This window comes from Camarhynchus parvulus, chromosome 12, assembly GCF_901933205.1.
Source record: "Camarhynchus parvulus chromosome 12, STF_HiC, whole genome shotgun sequence".
NCBI classification, from domain to species: domain Eukaryota; kingdom Metazoa; phylum Chordata; class Aves; order Passeriformes; family Thraupidae; genus Camarhynchus; species Camarhynchus parvulus.
The window spans coordinates 11717244-11741158 of NC_044582.1; the positions used below are offsets into that span (position 1 = coordinate 11717244).

Below are 23915 nucleotides of genomic sequence, written 5' to 3' on the forward strand. Positions count from 1 at the left end.
CTGATTTCTAATCCTGGCTCTGCCTCAGATATTCAAAAATTTCTTACACTTCAGTCACCATTATAATGTCTTGCCCAGACCAAAAGGAGTTCAGAAATATAAAGAACTACTTTAGAATTAATAATATCTCTATAACATTAGTCTGAATATTCTACCTTTTTAGCCTAAGCCACCCTGTAAAGAACTAGATTAATTTCTAGAGTTGTTGAAGAAATATGAGAAACTTGAGATAGGAATAAGTCAAACCCAAACACTCATTTGCATAGTACTTATTCTTAATGAAATATCCAGGGGGCAGACAAAAAAGTCTGTATGATTTGAAGATGACATTTCATGCTGCTTACAGAGTTCAGCAACTTCTGTAACCTGTAGTGAGTGTAGCAGTCTTTCAATAGTCAACAAGTGAAAGATATACAGGGAGTTTTGGACTAAACAAAATCCCTTTACCACTCCAACAAAAACTATACTGAAATTTCTTTTTAACTCATAGTTTCCATGTCAATTGTAATGAATAATTTGGAGTACATTCTGAGTAAAATATGCAAACTACTACATAATCACAACATTGCAGCAAACAACATAAATGCGAGAATGATCACCTTAACATCTAATTAGCTCTTCTACACAGTCAGACTTATGCTAAAACTCCTAATCACAGCCTAACATTATAATGAAGACTTCAGCATTGAGTAAATAAGATTGGCATAAACAGTGTTCACTCATTTTATCTCTTCTCTCAGGTCAAGTTTATCCCACTTTGGAAGATGTCCAGAACAAAGCCTAGAAGGGGACTTTGCTGATGAAGAAGTTGCTTATAGGAAGTTCTTCAGAAAAAATAAATCCAGTACTAATGGATAAAGAAATCATTAAGCCATCTATGTAAAATGAGATAACTTCATATACTGAAAAGAAACAGAAATCTGCAGACTGAGAGTGACAACAGTGACAAGCAATGAAAATACAGGGAAAAAATTTGTAGAACTGTAACTTACCAACACACATAATGTATTTATCTATCTGTACACACAACTAAGATTATAAATAAACAGTATTCATTCTTTGAAATTCAAACAGCAAAAGAACAGAGTTTACACATATCCTTCTTCCTCAGTTCTCTGCCTCTGAATTTATGAGAGGATATTCAGACAGGCCAGCCTACTGCCCTAAAGCTGCCTTTTCATATCACCTATATTTTCATAAAATAACAAGTGTTGATTTTTTTTTCTGGCAGTAGATAGAAGTTTTGGTGCTCTAGATGAAAAACAAAGTTAAGATAGTGATTCCTGCCCCAGAGTTCTCAAAATTCAGATAAATAGCAAATAACTAAAAAATTCTCCAGAAGATTTCTCTATTTGCCTGAACATTGTGGATCTCTTTCAGTCAAATTATGGAACCCATAATAGCAATTATGAATTACTGAAACTGCCAGAGTATATAATCACTTCTAAATATCCCTAAAGAATAAACACAAAGGAAATCACTCCAATATTAAGGAAAATCTCCTTGGTCAATTTTGAGCACATTTAAATTGTCCAGCCACTTTTCAAATTGGTGACTATGCCATCTAATAAAAAGTAACACTACTTTTTCATAGAGACAAGGGATACTTTTGCCCCAGTAATGCAATTCCCAGACTCAAGCAAAGGAAGTAGATAGACAATGTATGACAAAAGAAATCCACAATTTTTGGCAGAGAGGTGAGAAAGGGGAAAACTCAAAATTTAAGCTGAGGTGTCTTTCTGTGAATAACAAAAGAAATAAATCACCACTGAACTCTATAAACAGAACAACTCTTTCGCTCTCCTTTCCTCCCTCCCCTCCCAATATTACATAGGTACATAGTACTGTACACAGTACTATTACATAGAATAATTTAATATTCTAAACTCTTATCTAGGACAAGCAAAATTTCTTGTACATTTCATATTTGGAATCTTCAGTGTTAAATTTATTAGGGATTTAAAGAATAAATTATTTTTAGTTCTTTTCCTTTAATCATGAGAGCATGGGATTTTTCTTTTGATATTCATTCACTGCTCTGGTACTCTGCTTAATCCTGCAAATCTTTATCAATGCTCTAAAGCAATTCTGTTGCAGGGTGCTTGATTTCCATAATCCCCCACAACACAGATGTTTATTTTTTATATGAACTGCTTTTGGGTCCTTTGAAATTTACAACATTCCTTCAGACCACATAGAACTGAAATGTAAAATAACATAAAATGAGTACCATACCATTGGTTATCTCCCATGTGGATTTGGCTGCATTTTTTAGAGATAATCTTATTTGACTGTCCTTGTCTGGTGATGGTACTTGTGGTGAGGTGAGCTGAAAATCTCCTTCTCCACTTACAGATGTTTTCTGAGTCTGAATTTGAGGGTCTGAAATGCAATAGAGAAATGAAATGCCTATGAAGACTCATATTGTGTGCACGTGGGGCATTGTACTGGGATGCAAACATCTAAACAGCATGGGAATCTTGCAGGGCAGCAGGAACAGGGCAGCCACAAGGAAGGAAAAATTTAACACAAGGTAAGGAAGAAGGGCAAACCATAGTAATTATAAAAACCAGGCTTGCAAAAGTCTGCAAAACAATCAAGAACCACAGCGGCAGCTCAGTTATTTTCACAGCATGAGGAAAGAGGAGCATGTGTATAAATTGTGGGCACTCTCAGCAGGTGATGATCCCTGGCTGAATCACTCACAACACAAATAGCTGCAGAGAGAATGAGCATTTATTCACCCTAATACAGGAGAATAAATCATGATTTAATGAATATGTCTTCAGTAATTAATTAAGTAGATAAAGGATTAGAAAAACAAAGAATCAAGTCCTAGATTCAAAGGCATAATCATGCAAAAAATTGGCAGTTTGAGAAGACTACGTATTCTCTGCTTTATGCTCTTACCATTTTGATATTCATTTGCAGTTGTTTGGAGAGTACTTCTTTTGCCTCCTTGATCTAAAGTATCATTGCATGGCCACAGTGGTAGCTCCAACCTCTCATTTTCTGGTATGGTTTCAGTGGGCATTCCTGAATTTTGAAGTTGGCATGATGTTTTGCTACCCAAGGTCTTTGTTACCTTGAAAGATATTATTTCTTGATGAAAGACAAAAATATAACAGCTTTCAAAATACTCAAACGTAAAACACAGATTATGAATTACACTTTTCCCCCAAATATGTATTTCCAAATCTTTTTTTTAAACGCTATCTTTTCTCAAAACCTCATGGTAGGCTCTATTCAGCGTGGTATCTTCAATCTTTACAGTCAAGTAGCAAGCGGAGGTTTTTTTTCCACTGAGTGAATGGAACAACGCAAAGAAAAGGGGAAAAAATTAGAATTCACTATCAGAATAAAAAGACTAAAACTTGTAGTTATTCTAGACCTCAGGAGCCTTTTCTTCTTTGAAGAAAGGAATATCATTTTACAACCTGACTTTCAAGTCACTTCCTACACAAGAGTTGGCTGGATCCCTTATTCTTGGTATTAAACTGAAAACTGTGGTCCTGATCAGATTCCAAAAACCTGCATATTTGTTGCTGGCAGAGTGGGATCAGGTGTTTTCCCTGGCATTATAATTGACAGCATCACATGAGCTACTCTAAGGCTGACTATCAGAGCATCCTGAAGTGTAATTTCTACTCTGCATTATAGCTCTCATTGTAAGGCAAAATATTTACACACATACACACACACACAGAAATTTCAGCAGTCTAGAAAAAAAAATTCAGAAAAGAATGATAAGAGAATTTCAGTAGAAAGAGGCTTCTTTATGTCTGATGCTGAATCAGCCTGTTTCATTTAAGTTGTGAAATTCTCCACTCTCTTGTGATTCATTGCAGTACAGAACCACTTTGTTGTATTTAGTCAGAGCCTCTCTGCAATTAGGGCCTGCTGCCCTTCGTCCTTCAGGCACCCCTTAGAAGAGGCCTGGCATCTCCACAGCCCTGCATTCACTGAAAATAGAAACCAGATTTCCCCTTGGCCTTCTCTCCTGTGGGCTCATGAACCCCTACCCTGTGCTGGAGCCACCCATGCATTTCCCTTGCCCTCCTCTGGATGTTACAGGATAGCTGGCACTGAGACCCGTCACAGCTCTCTGGAGGCAGCCTCTGGAATAAACCTTTAGTTTAATTCCTCTGCTTATCAATATCTTCCTTTGCAAAAGGGCCAATGGTGTTGGAATTTAGCCCTTCTTACCTTTCCAGGGACCTTTGCATTGGTTCTTCTGTTTGAAGATGGAGGTGGCCCAAGGATCTTTGACCCAAATGCAATATGTGATACATCCTGAGTTTTACCGTTGCATATGTTGCCTTGGCCTCTATTACTCAAGATACCTAAGTTAAGAAAATTAAGAGTTAAAAAAAATTACAGTACTTACAAACAATAAAAATTAGCATTTTTTAAAGAATCAACTAAAAAAAAAGAATTATGAATACTAAACATATATAAGAGTTATGTTCCTTTAAAGTGCACTCCCTAGAAATATAGGAATAGCAAATGCACATTTTATAAAAGTGTGTCAACATATCAGCAAGAAACTTTTGGTCTATTATAGAGACATAATTCTAATCTTCTTGCTTTAAAGATTTATTTAAAAGTGGGTTATTTATAAACAAAAAAAAAAGGTTTGCAGGATTTCTTTAGAACTTCAATGAAAACCTAACTTCCGTCAGGAAGAAAAAAGAACTCTAATTAATAAATAACAGAATAAATAAATAATAACACAAAAAAACTAAGGCAAGACTGTCAAGGTATCAGTCACAGCTCAGAGAACTATTTACATGTACCCTGCATTTTGAAATTACTGAATCTACTGTATTACCAGGGCTGAGCCCTAATATTGCAAATGCACTCTACTGCTGCTAAAATATTTATTACTATTTATATTTTTTTTACTGCTTGAACTGTAGATTTATTTTTATAAGTCTTTTAAAGCATGGGAATTGCCAACTAGTCTTCAAGACAAAAAGTAAACATGGAATGTAGGTGAATATTCTCCAAAAAATTTAAAAAGGAAGGACAGTAAAATGGTTACACATTAATTTTACCATCGAGGTTGTACAGCTGCATGTACTATCTATTTTCCTTTTATAATTCTCCAATATTGTCAGTGAATTCTCCTTTCCAGAGCTGGTAAAAATGGTATCTTCACATTAATTTATATTTAATATTTACAATGTCCAAAGATATTTTCTTGCTACAACTTGTATTAAATTGCTATCTCACTTTAGAGATTTGACACCTTCATAAAGCAATAAAGTAGAAACAAAATATTCTGCCAATTCCCCTGAGCATTTTTCATAACCTTATTTCAAGATCAGCTTTATTTACAGTGTCATAAAGGAAATGAAAAACAGATCATACATTAGCCACCAATATCATCACTTACTGTACTAATAAGCACAGAAGAAGCTCCTTACTGCCATTACCTGACTCTTTTCCTGATGTGACATTTGGTTGCTGTTAACAGCTGCCATTTCACAAGATCAGATGACCTGTCTTGGTTTAACATCAATTTATTTTTTACTGGCTACCTTGGGATGCTGTTAGCTCCAATTAGAAAAGCTGATTTGCATTAAAATCTCTCTTAATGACCACATTAATTGACTACAATTAATTACCTACATCTACACATAACAGTGTGTTGATGACATAATGAAATAATATGTGTAATTAAAAGTGGATGATACTCAAAATAATTTGGGCTTTTGATTATCAAATAAACAAAAAAGTTTAGTGGATTAAAGGAAGATTTTCCAATTAAAATGTACCTAAACATACCAAAGCTTCCAATTTCAAGCAGGCCAATTTCTGAAATTTAAAAAATGTCTGGAAGGACACATGCTATGTTTATTAGGTGGGATTGAAGACCACTTCCACTTATGAATAATTTTACAACTCCAGATTTCCAATAATGAACATAAATAATCTATGTTTCTCTATACTGCTGTTTTTTAATGATGATCTATCTCTTTACAAAATTGCTTTAAAGAGATAATCAGTATTTGAATCAAGACAATAAGGACTGGAAATATTTTTGCCTTGGTGAAATTCTGCTGTTGACTTTACTGCAGGTAGAAAGCAATACACAGTTTCAAAGCAAAACAGCAGCTTTACTAAAAAGCTCTCAACTGTCTGACCCAAGTCTATTTAAGCAATTTCACATCTTAGCATTTGTATCCACAATTCAGTTTCTACTGATTCTTGGCTTACAGATCTTACTCAAGCAGACATGCAAACCTAAACATAAAAACACAGGAAATGCTGGTCTAGAACAGGCCAACAATCTCTCCAACATTCAGTTCCAAAGGCCAAACCCAACACTTCAGAAATAGCACAAGATAATTCAGTATGGACTTTTGAAATCATCTGCCTTCAACAAAGTTCTTAGTGTAAGGTAGGAAAAGCTTGGAAGTACAAAATTGAATTTTCTCTTTACATTTTTACTGCTGCTAAATACAACATTACTGTTACCTATATAAACTGGCAACTGATTTTGGAATCATACCAATTTCTTTACCAGTCTCTTTTAGCAGTAGATTCCACATTTTAATCATTCTGTACACCATGGCATTTTCTTTCATGAGTTTTTAATTTTCAACTGCAACATCACATCAAATGATGTCTTGTTTTTGTGCCATGAGATAAGAAAAACAGCTTTTATTGAACATCCTTTGTATCACTGGTTACTTTTTAAATGCCCTTATGTAAATTTTTAATGTTTTTGGCATATCTTATGTGAGAGATTATCATTCATGCCGCTTCTCCCTGAATCACTTCTTGGTCTGTAAGATATTTTCTGAGATGGTTTAGCTGATAATGTATAAAGTATTTCAGATAATAATGCAAAAATGATTTAAAAGTTTGATACCTTTTTCATTTCCTATGAATTTGAATTTCCTGCTACTTAGTTTTTTAAAACATATTAAAATCTGAAAGTTCTACTGAGCTGCATCTCTGGTGATGATAACCTGCCAGCCTTGATTCATTTAATTTTGATCCTTTAAAGCTTAACTGTAGTTATCATTCCTCCCCAGTGCAGAATCCTCTGCATTTAGCAAAGCTAGATTTTATGAGACATCATGTTTCACATTTACCCCATACAGTGGTCCCTAGACCATAATTTTTCAACACAGTGGCCACAAGACATAAAAACAATAAACCTTGCTTTGAAAACTGTGATATTTCCTGCATGTTACCTGCTTTTATTTTTAGGAAAAAGTAAATATGGGATTTCCTATCTAACAAGCTTAGAATTTTCTGAAGTCCCACTCTTTATTAAACCAGTATCTGTATCATAACAAAATTTTGCTCCCCTGTTATTTGCTTCTCCGTTGAGATTATTCATAACTATGATAAACAATACAGAGAGTAGAACAAAAGCTTTTCAGGTCTCCTGCTGTTAGCCTTCAGCTGTAACAGTAATTTTAAATTTAATTCTTTCTTTGCCTTCTCTTAGCTTTTATCCAAGTCAATAGCTTGCATTGTAGCACATCACTGCCCAGCTTCTTTAATAAATCTCTTCAGTGCAATGCTGCTAAAGTCTAAATTATATGGTTCATTATTTTGTAGCTTAAAGAAACATTCAAATAAGACAAGACACCTATAAGACAAGATTTCCCTTTTCAGAGTGTAAGCTGAGGACACTGCATGCTCATATTGCCAGCAAAGTTTCATTGATGTGAACATACTTTAAAAAGAAGTGTAACAAGTTTAGTGCAAAATGCTTCAATGTACATTCATATGACATCTCAAATATTGCTATAAATATATTGTTATAAATCTCATGCTTGAATTAGAACTGTTCAGGCTCCACACAGATCTCAAACTACAGAACACACATGTGTCTATGTGCTTGAGGCACTACAGGTGTGCAGGAGTTGTCATGTTTCATTTTAAGACAGCGGAACTCTTAACATGGACATTTAAAAAACAATCAATTGTTTGCACACACACTGTATAGATTGTACTCAGTATTTTAATATAGCAGAATACCTGTTTCTTGCACTGCCTTTTCCCTACATTTTATTTTTGGCTTGTGAATTTCATTTAGATCCAGCAGTTGTGTAACTTGTGGGACATCAGAATTGAGCTGGCAGGTTGGAGGAATATCATCTGAGGCCTCATATGGCCCAGGTGTAACAATGGATGTACCTAGAATCAGAAAACATGGGCTTTACTTCATGACACCATGGAATTCAATTGGACTTATATTATTTGGTAGATTACATATACTTTAGTTCATATGGCTATAAAAACTAAATAGGTTATGGTAATTTGAAAAATTTGCTGCAATTGATCACTTTTTATTGCAAATTTTAAAATTATATTGTGTATACTTTTAGGCCAAAATTTTTTAATACAGTTAAAGAAATATACACTAATGGCTGGAGTAGCCATAGAGAATCAACTTTGATTTGTCAAGAGAGCAAACAAAACAATAACTAAATATATTTTGTTAATTTTTATTACAATTCAGCTTTAATTGTAACACTGATACAGTGATTTTCAGATAAAATGAACAGCTAAATATGGTATTCATATCTGTGGGACTGAAGTAGCAAAGAAGTCCCATATATGCAAATAAAGAATTTAACAAGCTTTAATTCCAAACTTTGGACTTCATTATGCTTTCATGATAAACTAAAAAGCTGTCAACCTATGTATTCTTGTGACACCAGGCATAGCAGAATGTGAGCTGATTATCTCTGCTTTCCCTTTGATAACCAATATAGACTGAGTTTATGAAAGCTGCTCTCTGCAAAGAAAGGAATCCATGTCAGAACCATTCCTGATGTTACAATACAAATTCATCGCAAATTTTAGAAGACTTGAATATAATAAGCAAATGAATTAGCCTATTTTCCAAGAAAAAGAAGAGGAAAACAACCTGAAACCCAAACATGAATAAGGGATCAAGTATTGAGATTCAAATTAAAAAAATCAAATGTCCCATGCTGTATTTCAGTGCAGGATATATTTTTTCAATCTTTTTTTTTTTGCCAAGCCAGTACATTATTTGTCACTGTTGGGCAATACTTAGTGATAAAAACCCATACATAAGTTCTGCATCACTATGGAAACAAGAAACTAGGTATAGTTTAAGCTTGTGTGCTTCAGTGTCATGAGGCAGAAAAGATGAAGTATTTCCTCTTCTATCTCAATAATCTCATACAGAAATAATTTCTCTGTATATGTGGTTGGCCCCTTTCCATTTACTGTCATTTTAAAAATTCAAAACATACTGTATACTTGCTACTTGAAAAGAGTAACACACTCATTGCACCTTGAAATCAGTTCTTCCACCACACCAAGGAGTTTGAAGCAAAGAGCTCGACCCCTGTCCTGGTTTCTGCTGGGGAAGATTTAATTTTTGTCCCAGTAGCTGGCAGAGGGCTGTGTGCTGGATCTGGTGTGTGACCAGAGCTGATGACACACTGGAGTGTGAGTTGTTGTTCAGCTCCCCAAGCTGCCCTGTCAGGGAGCAGATGGCAGGGGGCACAAGAAGCTGGGAGGGGACACAGCCAGGACAGCTGACCCCAACTGACCCCAGGGATATTCCAGACCGCAGGGCAGTGTGCTCAGCATCTCAACGAGAGGGAAAGCTGACTGGGGGGAGCTGCTGGTGGCAAACAAATCATGCAAATAAAAAGCAATTGTCCTTCTTGGGTTTTATTTATCTTTTTCCCCCTTGTAGTAACAATTTAGCATTATTAAGGTGTTCTTATCTCAACCCATACATTTTCCTACTTTTACCTTCTGCTTCTTTCTCCCATCCCACTGAGGGGAGTGGCTGTGTGGTGCTTAGGTGCTGGCCAAAGTTAAAGCACAACAACTCTCAATACAATGTCCCTGCATTCAGTGGGGCTCAACTAACTGGTCATTCTGAGAGGGGAAAAAGCTTTATTAAAGAGTAATTGTTATCTGAAAATTAATAATAAAAAAATCTTACTATTGTTTTTAATTGGGTATGAAGTACAGAATCATTTTAATTCCGCCAAACCTTCAGCTGCAATGAAAATTTAAGATGGGTCTAGAGAACAAGTTTAGAGGACTAGCTGAGGGAACAGGGGTTGCTCAGCCTGGAGAAAAGGGGCTGAAGGGAGACCTTGTACAGAGGTAGGTGTTGGTGTCTTCTCCCAGGCAACAAGCAGCAACGCGAGAGGAAAGAGCCCCAAGTTGTGCCAGAGGATGTTTAGATTCGATAATGGGAACAGTTTCTTCATTAAAAGGGTTGTCCAGTCCTGGAACAGACTGCCCAGGGTGGTGGTGGAGTCACCATTCCTGGTGGTATTTAAAAGCCGTGTGGGTGGGGATCTTAGGGACATGGCTTAGTGGTGGCCTTGGCAGTGCTGGCTTAACAGTTGGACAGAAAAGACCTTAAAAGTTTTTTCCAACCTAAACAATTCCATGATTCTGATTCTATTCCTATATTCTATATTCTATTTCTATTTCTATATTCTTGCCTAGATAAGGAAATTCAAAAGCATACAGAAAGTACTAATGACCACCAGCTGTGTAATAATCATAGAATTTTTAATGGAGTAATTAAAAGTGTAATATTTTAGTATGCTTACAGTTTATTAAAGATGTTGCCTCATTATGTTAGCTGCATTTTGGAATTTTGGAACTCATTTAGAATATTTAAGCACATTTCAGAAGCTGTTTAGAATGGAAGGGAAAAAACAATGCACCAATGGAATTAAATTAAATGAACGCCAGTGAGAGCTTGAACTGCAGTTTCCTGCTGAGAATTTACCATATTCTCTCTGTAGACATTTTTAAATTAATATTTTTTTCAGTCTTACCAACAAAAAAAAGAGGAATAATCACAAGGTTTGCCTACTCTCCCCTATTGAATGAGTGTTTCCAAATGGAAGATACATTCTGCTACACTTACAATACTAGTGTATTGTATACAATATTGTATACAATACCCCTCCTTCTGAAACCAGAAACATTTTTCGGGTATGTTCCTTAAAAGCCACAAAATGAAAATTTGAATGAAATAGAAGCTGAGTTATTCCTAGGGGTGCCTTTAAAATAAGAAAGTGCCAGCTGTGGTTTTGAAATTTCTCCTGTATTACTACAAATACCAGTGAGGAATGACGTTCTCTCCTTGGAAAATGATGATTCAGGATTATGATGCGAGTCTGGAGACTGGTAAACTTGACCAATATCTGGTCAAAAAAACCCTGTTGTTTTTCAGCTCACCACCAACATTACTTTCCCAATAAACAAGGCCACATCAGGATAACTGGACATGATTTGGGGTATTTATTACAGTTTCATAGCTCTGTTTCATATAATGCTTTGTTACAATTTTGTCTGCATTATTTCAGAAAGAAATCTTTCATCAGCAGCTAACATCCAAAATTTAGGATGCAAACAGCAAATTCTGCTTTCACTACTTCTCTTTCCTCTCAGATACTAGGTTCCTGGCAAAAATCAGATTTCTATCAGCATAAGACACCCTCATTAAAAAAAGCTCTCTACTTGATAAATCTTGCCAGAATTTTTTCAATAAAATACTTCTAAGGAATTCAGTGTTTAAAACACAGGAGAACACACATATTTAATTAGTTGCCCTAAGTCCAACACTAGCAGACTTAATATGCTGTACTACCACTTTAATTTTTATGAAATAATGTAATCCTTCAAATTGCCAATCTGATGAATAAGAAGCTTTTGATTTTATAACATGAACAGTTATGATTAAGACTAGACAGTAATTAAAACACACCATCTTCCTCAGCTGTAACTTGAGGCTTGACTTTTAAAGTGAAGACCTTTCTTAGCTTACAGTTGGCTGAAATAGTAATTCCATCCAAGGACTGGAAGAGAGCTCCTCTGAATATTTCATAGGTAAACGTTACCAAGTCAATACACATATTGCACCACTAGAAAAGAGAAACAATACTCTTTAGTAAAACCCAGGAGCTGAGGCTAACACACCTATACAAAAAAACCAGATGGCCTTGAGTAGAAAAATGCAGCAATTTTCATTTAATTTGCAGAACTGTAATACATTTGATATGATTACTCATGTGTAAAATTTAGCTGATCAATGGTTGAAATTTTAAGGGAAAAGCAAAGTAAAAACATAATGATTGTACATGCCTAATCTCCTTATAAAGTCAAGGTAGAAATATTAGTTTCTAATCAACAAATACCAAATATTTTTGAGAAAAAAATCAGGTGCATACATTACTGTTCAGGTCTTAAATCTGAAATTTTGGAAGGAAAGTAACACTTGTTTTGAAGACACCAAGCAATGGACTGAAAAATTCAGTATTTGATTATAACTGATACTTCTAGTGATGAGGTTGAAACATAGAATAATTTGTAGGAATACAATACAGAAAGCTAGCACGTGAAAATGTAAACTCTGTTCAGCTGATGAAAGAAAGAACTTATTTTATATCCTGATTCACAACGCCTCGTGCTGATAATAACAATCAGCTTGTGTATACAGTAAGTTGAACTATCAGAGCCATGTAAAAGATCTATCTAATCACTGAAAGCAGCATGCTGCCTCCTTTAAGCAAAAGCAATGATAAAAAGACAGAGAAGCATTTAAAGGAGACAGATATGTATTCAGATACACTAAGGAATATAGATCTACTCTTTAAGGTTGGTCAAGCATTAAGGTTATTAAAATATTTTGTCATTATAAATGATCAGAGCATCTAGACATATCTGATTCAGGCTTTATTATCGAAATTAAAATTCATAACTGAAGTTCATCTTCTGCTTGAATTTAACTTGGTGTACATTATTGCACACGTTAATCCTGAAATACCTGTACTAGTCTGACACCAACTAACTGAAATTACACTGAAGAAAAATAATTTAATTTCATTGGATTTTGAATTAACAGCAACTTCAGGAGTATGATCTGATACATATTAATTAAAAAAAAATCCAACTACTTCCCACAAAGTAGAAAACTTCTTAATTTTAAGTTACCACAGTTGCTTTCACTTAACCTATCTCAAAAAAAGTTATAAATTCAGAGGTTTTTTTGTAAAATACTCTCTCTCATGTTTAGCCTTAAATTCACAACTGCTTAGTATACTGTTATCTAGTCCTCTTCATGCAAATATACATTTTAAAATATTTGAAATCTAACTATTTTCATATCAAGTTTATTTTCTAAAGCAGTATTTGAGACTCCAATCCTTACATGATTACACAGTAACCATCAGGCTTTGTATCCTGTCAGCTATTACCATATGCTGTGGCTGGGAGAGGGGAACGAGGGGAAGAAAATTGTTTTTTTGTTTTGTTCTCATCAGTTTGACACATAGATTGCTCTATATTTGAAGAACCTGAGGAATGTGAAAGCAGCCATTAGCTGTAGTCTACCTCCAGTGAATATCATCAAAGGTCACCACAGGAGAAGGGACACGTGAGCAGGAGCACTATCATGAAGAAGTATTGGGGACACAGAGAATTTTATAGAGGCTGGATCAGTGGGAGAGGTGAAGAAACATCACAAATAGCAGTAATTTTGTAAAGTGAGAATGTATTCCTAATATAAGAAGAAGGATGGAAGAGGTGCAGCACTAAGAGGCTCTGCTGCCATCTGGTAAAGGGGAGATACACAAGTATCTTCAATCAGTAGGAGCTGAGTTCTAAACAAGCAATAATTTAAAGAAATTAATAATATACACAAAATATTTCAGATTTTCAACCTCAATCCAGGTAACATTCCCAAGATACCTACAATTTTGCGCTTGATCATAAACAGAGGAATTTTGGCATGCAGAGAGGTTACAGACAACTCCTTGTGGACCGTTGACAAATACAATCTTCTTTTAATATTGTCAAAATCAGTTATCCTATAAAAGAAAAGTCAGGAGAGAATGGAGCAGATCTTTGTCAATTCAATAATCCAGTATCTTTGGGAAATCACAAAAAACCTGTTCATGGGCAGAACCTTTATGTCAGTGACAACAAATATGGAATTAAAAAATTCTTTTACAAGATGAGTAATGAGATTTCTTTCTCCAATTCAAACTTCGTGGCTATATCCCTGCATATATAAAATCACTTTACATGCTAATTTCATTTCAACAGTCTACACTCTTTGCTAGATTTCCACAGCCCTTCAGAGTATGAAAGAATTCAATTTGTATGAACTAAGAACCCAGTAGCCTTTAATAATCACAAGTATTTGGCCCCTTAAGCTTGTCTTATCTTGGGGCCTGCTAACTAGAAAAACATTATTTGCTTTCTTTTCCTAAAAATGCCTCTGTCCCTGCATATAGATTTTTTTCAGCTTAAAGGTAAACACAATACATTGTCTATCTGTTTTACTTCACAAGGACTTATGTTCAAAGGTGAATTATAATGCAGAAGTTTATTGCTCACTATTCAGGTCATCTCACAATGATACCAAGGACACTGAATTTCAACATTTCTAATAAATTCAGACTACAGCCATGGTCACAAAAAAAAAAAAAAGGTTTCCTTTAAACTGATAAAGAGGGTAATTTTTCGGTTCTGTTTTCTTTAAGTCTTGTTAGCAGCTGTACTGGTTTTGGGTGGGATCCAGTTAAATTTCTTCAGGGCAACTTGGACAGTGCTATGCTTTGGGTTTGTGCTGGAAGCAGTGTTGGTAACTCAGGGATGTGTTTTTGGTAACTCAGGGATGTTGATAACTCAGGGATGTTTTCATTGCTGCTGGGCACTGCTCACACAGAAGCAAGGCTTTTTCTGCTCCTCACCTCATCTCACCAGGCAGGAGGCTGGGGATGTATGAGGAGCTGGGAGGGGACACAGTCAGGACAGGAGACCCCTGCTGACCCAGGGGATGTTTCAAACAACACAGTGCCATGATCAGCAGAAAGAACTGTGGGGAAGGAGAAGGAATGGGGGAAGCTCAGAGCTACCTTGTTTTCCCATGCAGCCCTGAGCTGGAGCCCTGAGCTCCTGGAGATGGCTGAACATCTGCAGGCCCATGGGAAGGAGCAAATGCCTCGTTTAGATTCTGGTTCCATGTGCAGCTTTTGCTCCCCCTACTAAACTGTCTTTATCTCAGTGCACAAGGTTTTGCACTTCTACCCTTGTGCATTTTCTTCCCCAGGAGAGAGAGGGGCCTCTGTGGCTCAGCTGCTTCCTGGGGTGAAATCACAGCAGCAGCACAACCTTGACAGTCCCCAACAGTCCTTCCTTAACACTCCAGAGTGCAGATATTACTTTAAAGGCTGCAATCTGGGAGAATATGCTTAATCTATGGGGAAACAATGACTAATTTACCTATTATTTTGAACAAGCCTGTTTCTAACAGATGGGTATTTCTCTGTAATTAGCAGCCCCTCTGAGATGACAAATACTTATAAAAAACAACTTTTTTGTCACTACTTAGTGTTGCTAAAAGTAATTACTCATAATCATTCAAATTCTGGGTTTTACTTTAAAATAGTGAGACTGCTCTGTAGCCTTGGTGCTTTTTTTTTTTTTAATTTATTACTGAAAACACTTTTTCATTAGCTAAGGACTACCCATAGCTTAAATAATGAAATTATAAATTTGCAGAATAACAAAACATTCATAGCTTTCCTTAGGTCAGATTAACTTTGGGGCAAATGACATACTTTACTTATTTCTTTAGTTATTTTTGCCAATTTGAGAGTTTAAGCAAGGACAGTACAAAGTATACTGCAAGTATGTAAATATCAAAAGGTTCTACCAGTACAGGCAATAAAAATAGAGAAGCACCTTCTCATTCCCCCATAGTCATTAAGACCATCACCCAAAGCAAACTGTTCACCAGCTTTCCAGAACTTGCTGATTCTTTCCTCTCCCTTGCAGATAACCTGACCTTTAATCTATTCATCCTCATAACATGGGTGGGCAAATGAAAACAAAGTGGAAGACTCATTATCTGTTTCATTTTTAAAGACTGGCAGTTCCTTTTATAAATCACTGCACTTGAAAAGCAGAAATTCCACTACTATGCCAAGAAAAAACTATTATACCCTCACTATGGGTATTGTTTGACAGGAGAGATTCCAGAATCAGCTGCGCATATTTTTATGAATGGACAAATTATACCAAGCCCTTGAAAACTGATTTCATCAGAACACTTCCACGTGTCTTACAGTGCTGGTACCTGGGCTTGATCTTACTTTTGAAGAAGTTTAAGCAAGATGTGAAATAATTCCATGAAGATCACCAACAAATGGGCCACATGGCTAAGCCTTTGATTAATGTATAATTCCAGCCATCACTTTACTTCCCATATAGCCTTTGATGAAAAACCTATGAATCTAGTTTCTAGAAACTCTTCACTCTAGATCTTGGGTGTTCAGAAGTGCTAAAATTCAGTGCACCAAAGAAGTCCAAAGCAGTGGAGCAATGGTTGCTGGAAGCTCCCTGGATTTCCTGGTTATGTGTAGAGCTGAGCTGTTTTGCTGAGAAACCAGGCCTCTACAATAACCTGAGTACTGAGAAACAAAAATACTATCCTTGCTGAACCCCAAACTGCATAATTTTCAACAGAGAATGTTACTTTAAATGAGGCTATAACAGAACAGTAGAGCCCAGAATTAAGTCATGCATATTTCCAAACAACTGGCAATAAAACCTAAATTCACTCTATACTATCAGTTCAATATGCTTAAATTTTATTATTTATTTCTTATATGAATAGGTTTATCTCTCTCCCTCATGAAAAAAAATTAAGAACCTTGGTTATAGAAGGGCCATTGGTAAATTTACAACTCAGTTACATTCCAGAATGTAACACTGAACACATTTGTTTAGATCAAAAAACATACATTTATATCAGACTCTGTCGTATAAGTCTAAAGTAAGACTTTTTATGACAATAGATGTGCCATAAGGAAGGGGCTAACCTAAGATGCTCAGATATAATCACTCCTAAAGAAGTGTAATTTATTTTTGTAAATACATTTAAAATAATAAAAATACTTATATTCCACAGGCAAAAGTAGGCGAAACATTCAAACAGGTAAATTAAAAAAAAAGAAAATGGGCTTAAAATTATATAAAATAATTTATTTCCCAGGAGAAGGAAGATAATTATTTAAGAGTTAGTGTAACTTTCAGACTTTTCAATTACATTGCTTATTGGAAAATAAAAATAAAGAAAGAGTCTGGAGAAACTCTTTTCTGAAATAATTCAGACAATGGGAGCTAGAACATCAGATCTCTCAGTTACAAAATGAGTCCAGAATACTTTTCGTGGCACACAACTTTTTTTCCGCTATCCAAGAGCAGAACTTATGTTAAACTTACAATAGCAAGAAGCATCTGCAGCACACATCTTGATTTTCAAAGATGAATTTAAAAAATCTATATGGGAGTTAATGTATTTTTATTATGTCTGTGCTTGAGTATTTATATCTAAGGGTCAGATGTGATAGAAAAGTAATGAGACCATGTTGAGAAAAATGAGGTGGTCAACAAGAAAATCAACCTCATTTATAATAATATTCCTGTGATCAGCAGGTGCATAACTCTTCCAGCTATGGTCATTAACTGCATTCATTTCACACTTAACATCTACATTTGCAAGCCATTTGAAAGTAAAATTACCTTCCAATTCAATTTTCAATTTTATTTTACATCTTCAAATTTGATTGACTATTTTGCTCACAATGGTAACTATAGTGAGATTGCAAGTGAATGGTAGCAACTACCCAAGAGCACAGATAGACTCATCTCCTCAGATTGCCTATTCACTTTGCTTCTGTATGGATAAATGGATAATAATTTATAACCATTTATTAAATGTTCAATTCAAGGCTAAAAATGAACTTAGGAAAAAACAATACTGAACTATTGAAGGGATGCTTCATTTGTCAGGATCACTTGGTCTTCAAATGAAAGTGTTTTTCTCTTTATAAATGATGTAACCTGGAAGTTTACCAAACATAAAAGCAGGTATTTCATTGATGTTGTTAAGCTCCCATGCAATTTAATACTAACAGAAATCTCTTTGTATCCTGGTCAAAATCCAGAGAGAATTCTCTGCTAATGTTTCACTATTAGTACATTAGTACTTAACAACTGTAGTGCCATTTTCTCCATAAAAGGCATGTGCTTCCTAAACATTACATGGTTACATCATTATCATCATCACGTCCATTTTAAAGACAGAAAACAAAGTAATACCAATTGTAGCAGGGCAGCTGATCTGCCCTGCTTGCAGAGTCTCAAATTTCCTTATTCACAGGCACCCTGTACATCACATACATTTTATTTTATATGCTACTTGTAAATTGGTCTTGTAGGAGATACTACATTACTGAGTGGCTGCCTGATGATCTGCTATCCAGAGCAATGTATCCTGCCCTCATAAAAACAGAAGTAGTTACATTGAAAATCATCAAATCTCTGCAAAACAAGAGATCTGGAAGACTGACATGTCACCCAGACCTAGAGAACAAGTTGTACTGTATACTGTAATTTCCTGTTGATATTGTTTTTCTGGAGAGCATTAAGGAAAAAAACCCCACAAAGTGCCCTTAACCACTATCCATAAAGAAGGAGTAATACAAGTGGCAAGCACAAAACAAGAATCATCAATTCTGGTTGTTAGAATGAAAATATTTCAAAATATGAGCAGTTATGAAGAAATGGTAAATCCCGACCTCTCCCAACGAAAATATAAATAATTAATACTTTTAGTACTTATTAGTGTTTCCATCTAAAGTTCTAAAAGATGTGATGACTGGGAGAGTTATTATAATTTTTTTACTTTCAAATCTATGAGTTAAAATCTCCTTTGCAAATTATTAAATTTAAAATAATACTTCTAAGACTATTTCTGTATTTCACTCTTGCTTCACAAAAAATGAAGGAACATGTCTCATGCTACTAAATACCAGAATTTCAAATAATCTCTCAGCTAAATCTATTCAAGAAAGTTTACCTTCATTCTCTATCTAAAATCTTTCAATAATTTCAGATGTACATGATAGAATTAGTATCTATGTCCTGCTTTGAATTTTAAGAGGTTGGTCTAAGTTTTACAAGACTAACCAAGATTCATATTGTTCTGTATCTGAAAACATGCTGGGTGTTTAGGTTAACATGAATAATTTATGATATCTCTGTCAGCACAGCTAAAATGATGACTGATTATGATAGCATCTAATTCACATAAATTCAAACTGTTATGGTATCTATGAATAAATTAGCTATGCTTGTAAAACCTATTATGTTGTAGTTATTAAAAATCTCGAAGTAATAAGCTTATATTTATAGAAACAACTGTTTGAAAACAGGAAATATGGTACCAAAATATATATTCCACTGTACTGTTCATAGGCCTTGCAATAAGATTTCTTATCAGCAAGCACAACTACTTCAGGAATAAAGCGATTTTAACTCCTTTTTCCCTACAGATTCCTTCATACATAACTAGCTTCAAAAGAAACTTATCAGGTATGTTCCAGAGTTTGAAACTCTCAAAGAGTTTGCATTAATTCAGAATATAACAAGAGCTGATGCCTTCTGGAGCTGGCTAAGGCTAGTGGCAAGCAAAGCTAATTTGACTATGAACAGTGGGAAAATAACTGAGCCAACCTGTTGATAAGTGCAAAGGTTGAAAGGCTGAGGTTGGAACACCAGGAAGAATTAAGAAATTAGGAGACATAGGTACCATTAGAGTGAACAGCAATCATGTGAATCCTCAGCACATTCTGGCTGGAAAGATGATCCATAAGGTCCTGAGTGATTCTAGGAAGGGGCAGCACAGCAGAGCCCCACAGCACATTAATACTGAGCACCACGTCTGGGCTTGGGGGGCAGCGGCAGCTCTCACTGACAATGGGCATGTTTGCTCTGCAGGTTTTCATGGCAGAGCTAAGGGGAGCTCTTAACAGAACTCAGACTTCCCCAGATACAAGTTGTGCCACATTTGTTTTACAGCTGTTTACCATGCCAAGATTTAAACAAGTTTGAAGCAGCATGAATTGGCCATCAGTGAGAGAGGCAGTGCGGCTTCAGAGCTGCAGCAATGGATGAGTAAGAACCATGCCCGAACTGGGGAAAAAGAAGTCTGAGCAATACAAAGGGACTCATACAAGCCCACAAAATGTTTCAGTACATAACCAGGAACTGAGCATCTCATCCTTGTTCTTACATCAGATCAGTCTACTCTTTTTGTTTTGGGTTTTTTTGGTTTTTTGCTACTATGGTACAATTTCAAGGTCTGTTTCCTCACATCAACTGCTCTACTCATTTGCTGTAAAACTTTCCAATACAAGATGTGCTAATTTCATGTGATACCCAACACCGAGAAAAACTGTATCAGAAACAAAGTATGACCACAACTGGCATTACAGTTCTTTAGGAATAAATGTGTGAGTGCTTGTCAAAATGCCAAGCAGAAGTACTAACACCCACATGTCCATGTATTGGGAATTAAAGCAAAAATGACAACACAAGCCAGATGCTGTTTTCTTTTACCTGCAAATATTTTTCAAATATTGAGTTACCTTTGCTTTTTTCAGAAAGGTAGCAAAATCCATAACACTGAAGATTTAACAACTGGCTACTGCATTTGCAGCAGACAGCTATGTTCAGCGTTACTAATAGCTTTGCTATTAGTTGCTCCAAAGAAGCTGCATAAATTACATGCTCTCTACCTTAGTTGTGATTTTATTATGCTTCATCAAATTTTTCATCCACAATCTATTTTACACATTTTTACACACATCAATACATTGACTATTAATGTGGTGGTATTCATCTAATCATGACACATTAAAAAGTATCTAAAATTCTATTAAGATTTCCTCTGAAGAAAAGATAAACCAGCTAATATATGGTTTGCACATTTCAGTATTTATGGCAGGAATCTCGAATGACTGGTTGACAGCAGCAAGTTAGAAAGTTTAGCTCTGCTGATGCCAGCAGTGATGGATGGTCTTGAAGAAATTCTTGTTTGCTGACCAAATCAATCACTGAACAGAATGCAAAAGAAGACGAGGCTCAAACTAAATTCCTATTTCCATCTCTCTGCAGAACGCAAGAGCAAGAAATGCAACATAAAGCTTCATGCCCAGCTATTACAGAACTTGTCAGTGATTTTTACATAAAGTAAATTTCATAGCATGGCATGCTATCAATTTTCACTTGAAGCTGCTCAAAGATTCAGCACTAAGTAGTCAGGTTGTGTAAGAAACCATCTTTGAACATTAAACTTCAGAAAGCAACACCATCAACACTCTGCCTGCAAACAAGCCAGAGATTTCTTTCAAAACATCTGGAAAGAAGGGAACTGAACAGCAGTCAGACGGCAAGAAGGACTTGCCTTTATTATTTACTGGATTATCTTAAGTCTCCTATGATAAAATAAAGCATTGTCTGTTCTGCAAGTCTTGAAGGACTTTATGGGTACAAGTAAGTTACAGTTGATTTCAAATACAAAACTCAGTATTAAAACTATTTTTAAAGAACTTTTATTAACTTTTTCATACAGTTGCATTAAGTTGGGAACAACTGATATTGTACTTTTAAGACATAAACACCTTCATTCAAAGTAACTGGAGCTCCAGAGAAAATATAGTTAATATGGTTTATATTATATGCATTATATAGCAATATAGTATATATTACATAAAATATATATACAGCAAATACAACATAGAAGTATTTAAATATATAAAAGTACCTAAGAATATAATAGGAACATATATTTGCTTTTATAAGAGGGATATAGTAAAGATGGGAACAGGAAGTAGAAAGAAAAGATGAAAAAAATGTAAAGTCTAAATATAAGCTGGAAAGAGAAAAGGCAAACAAGGGTGGGAGAGGTGAAAGAAAATGTTTTCATCAAGAAAAGCAAGCAAAAAGAAAAATAAAATTAGTAGAAGTAGAAAAGAAGTTCTTGTTAAGAAGGTGGCAAATACCCAAAAGAATCAAATTGAAGATGACACTACAAAAAAAATCTGAATTCCTGCTCCTGTCATTAAATCTCTGCCCCTGCCTACAGAATGAACATGAGAAACAAATCTCGGTTTTGAGTTGGTACTTGGTGTTTGGTCTCTGTGTGCTGCATGACATATTCTGTTTGTTTTGTCCCTTTGTCCCTTTAAGTGCAAACTTACCGAGGGTCAAACAGAAATAAAATCCTTCTTTCACTTTACACAACTTACTTACTAATTTAATTGATATCATTCAACTCATCTTTTCTTGCAGGGCTTCTAATGGCCTAATATTTCTTTTCTCAGTCCAAGCTCAGATATTCCATGGGCTACAAAGCTGAGTGAGTTGTGCTGTTTAGATATAGTAGAAACAGATGGTGTCACTAAGGGAGAACTGTTGTCCAAAGCCTGACAACTGCCCAAGTTTAAAACTCTATTAAATAATTTCACACCTAACTAATAAAATGTCTGTTTCTACTGTATCTCTCTTTCTTCACAGTGTGGAACAAATTATACCAATTGAGCACTCCATTTGTTTTTCTAGCTTTTTAGTATTTGTTTGGTAGTGTTTTTCTCCTCCAGTTATTAGAATATATATTTCTTTTTGCTTTGGACCAAAGAGCCCTCTCTTATGACTTATGAATAAGTCTCATGAATTTTCAGGCAGTCCTCATGCACCAGTATTTTCATATGTTTGACAAATTTGTGCTCCATTTCTTTGGATTTTTCATCATCTTCATTCAGGATTTTTTGGAGTTTGTTCTGTCTTCAAAGGAATGTCAGTATTTAAAACATCTAAGCAATAATGATCTCATTAGCTTAATTACTTTTTATTGACTTGAGAAGTCACCATGCTTTAATGCAAAATATGCCACCACAATTAATGACTGCAATCGAGAATTCACTTTAAGTATTCAAAGAAATTTTATGCATCTTACAGTAACTCAGTGGAGAAGTCTTTTCCCAATGGCACAAAAATCTGAAGTGTCAGATATTGCTGCACCAGTCCCACTAGAAACAGGAAAAAAAAAAAGTGCTGTGTGCATGCAGATGCACATTTCACTATCCAGCATTTCCATTTTGTACCATATGCTATGCTCCTACAACACTATTTCCCAAGGTTCACGCAACATATGAACACGAGAAAAACCTGAAGAAATCCAATTCAAACTGCAATAAAAGTATTGTTTTAAAAGTCCCATCTGTGGCTTTGGTGGAATTCTTATGACAGCAAAAGGAACTTTTTTTTTTAGCTTAGAATTTTTGTGCTCCAAGAGCATGAAGAAAATAAATGTCCCATAAGAATTATAAAATGAAGTAATACTGTCCTATCAAGATTATCTTATAGTGATGTTAAACTTGCACTCATGTTGATGACAATTTACACCTTGCTAAGCAACTTCAACAAAACCCTTGGGTAAGAATGCAATTCAGATCATGACAATGCCTCTCAGTGGAGGCTTCTCATCTTTAGAATAATAACAAAGGAGTTTGACTGAGGGAGAAAACAAAAAAATTCAGGTAGCTCCCTGTCAAGGGAAAACAGTACAAAGCTGTCTGAATTGAACCATATGTTGTTTTCTCAGATATTCCATCAGGAATGACACAGGCTCCTTTTCATTGACTTCACAAGCCTGAACAGCATGGCTCCTCCTCTAAAGAATAACACATCAGAACTTTCTTCTTTTGAGGGCCAAATGACACCTTAAAACTTCAAATTAGATTTGCATATATAGTAGCTTTTATTTTGGAAGAGTATACAAAGTTCCAGTGCAACTGGGAGACCATATACTTGATTAATGAAATACTTGAGGTACATATACCTCGAGAGAGGAAGAGACCAAGACAGAAGGAAACAGAATGGTAACAGATGGAAACCTGACTGCAGTATTCAGCATTAGCTAAAGTAAATTTAAAACCAAACTATTTTTAGCAGTGATTACCCACACAATAAATTTTTAATCCTCATTTTAATATTTAGCAATAGTTAGCATCTGT

The 23915-nt window shown here is 35.3% G+C and overlaps 1 protein-coding gene across 1 annotated transcript in view; it reads right to left on the reverse strand.

Moving 5' to 3' along the window:
- Positions 1 to 23915, reverse strand: part of C12H3orf67 (chromosome 12 C3orf67 homolog) — a 65426-nt gene that overhangs the window by 35277 nt on the left and 6234 nt on the right. Inside the window, exons 5-11 of the mRNA XM_030956819.1 lie at positions 22856 to 22928; positions 13739 to 13853; positions 11753 to 11909; positions 8005 to 8163; positions 4207 to 4343; positions 2911 to 3085; positions 2236 to 2382 (exon numbers count right to left, since the gene is read on the reverse strand). Coding sequence (XP_030812679.1) covers positions 2236 to 2382; positions 2911 to 3085; positions 4207 to 4343; positions 8005 to 8163; positions 11753 to 11909; positions 13739 to 13853; positions 22856 to 22928 — 963 coding nt within the window. The remainder of the gene's footprint in view (positions 1 to 2235; positions 2383 to 2910; positions 3086 to 4206; positions 4344 to 8004; positions 8164 to 11752; positions 11910 to 13738; positions 13854 to 22855; positions 22929 to 23915) is intronic.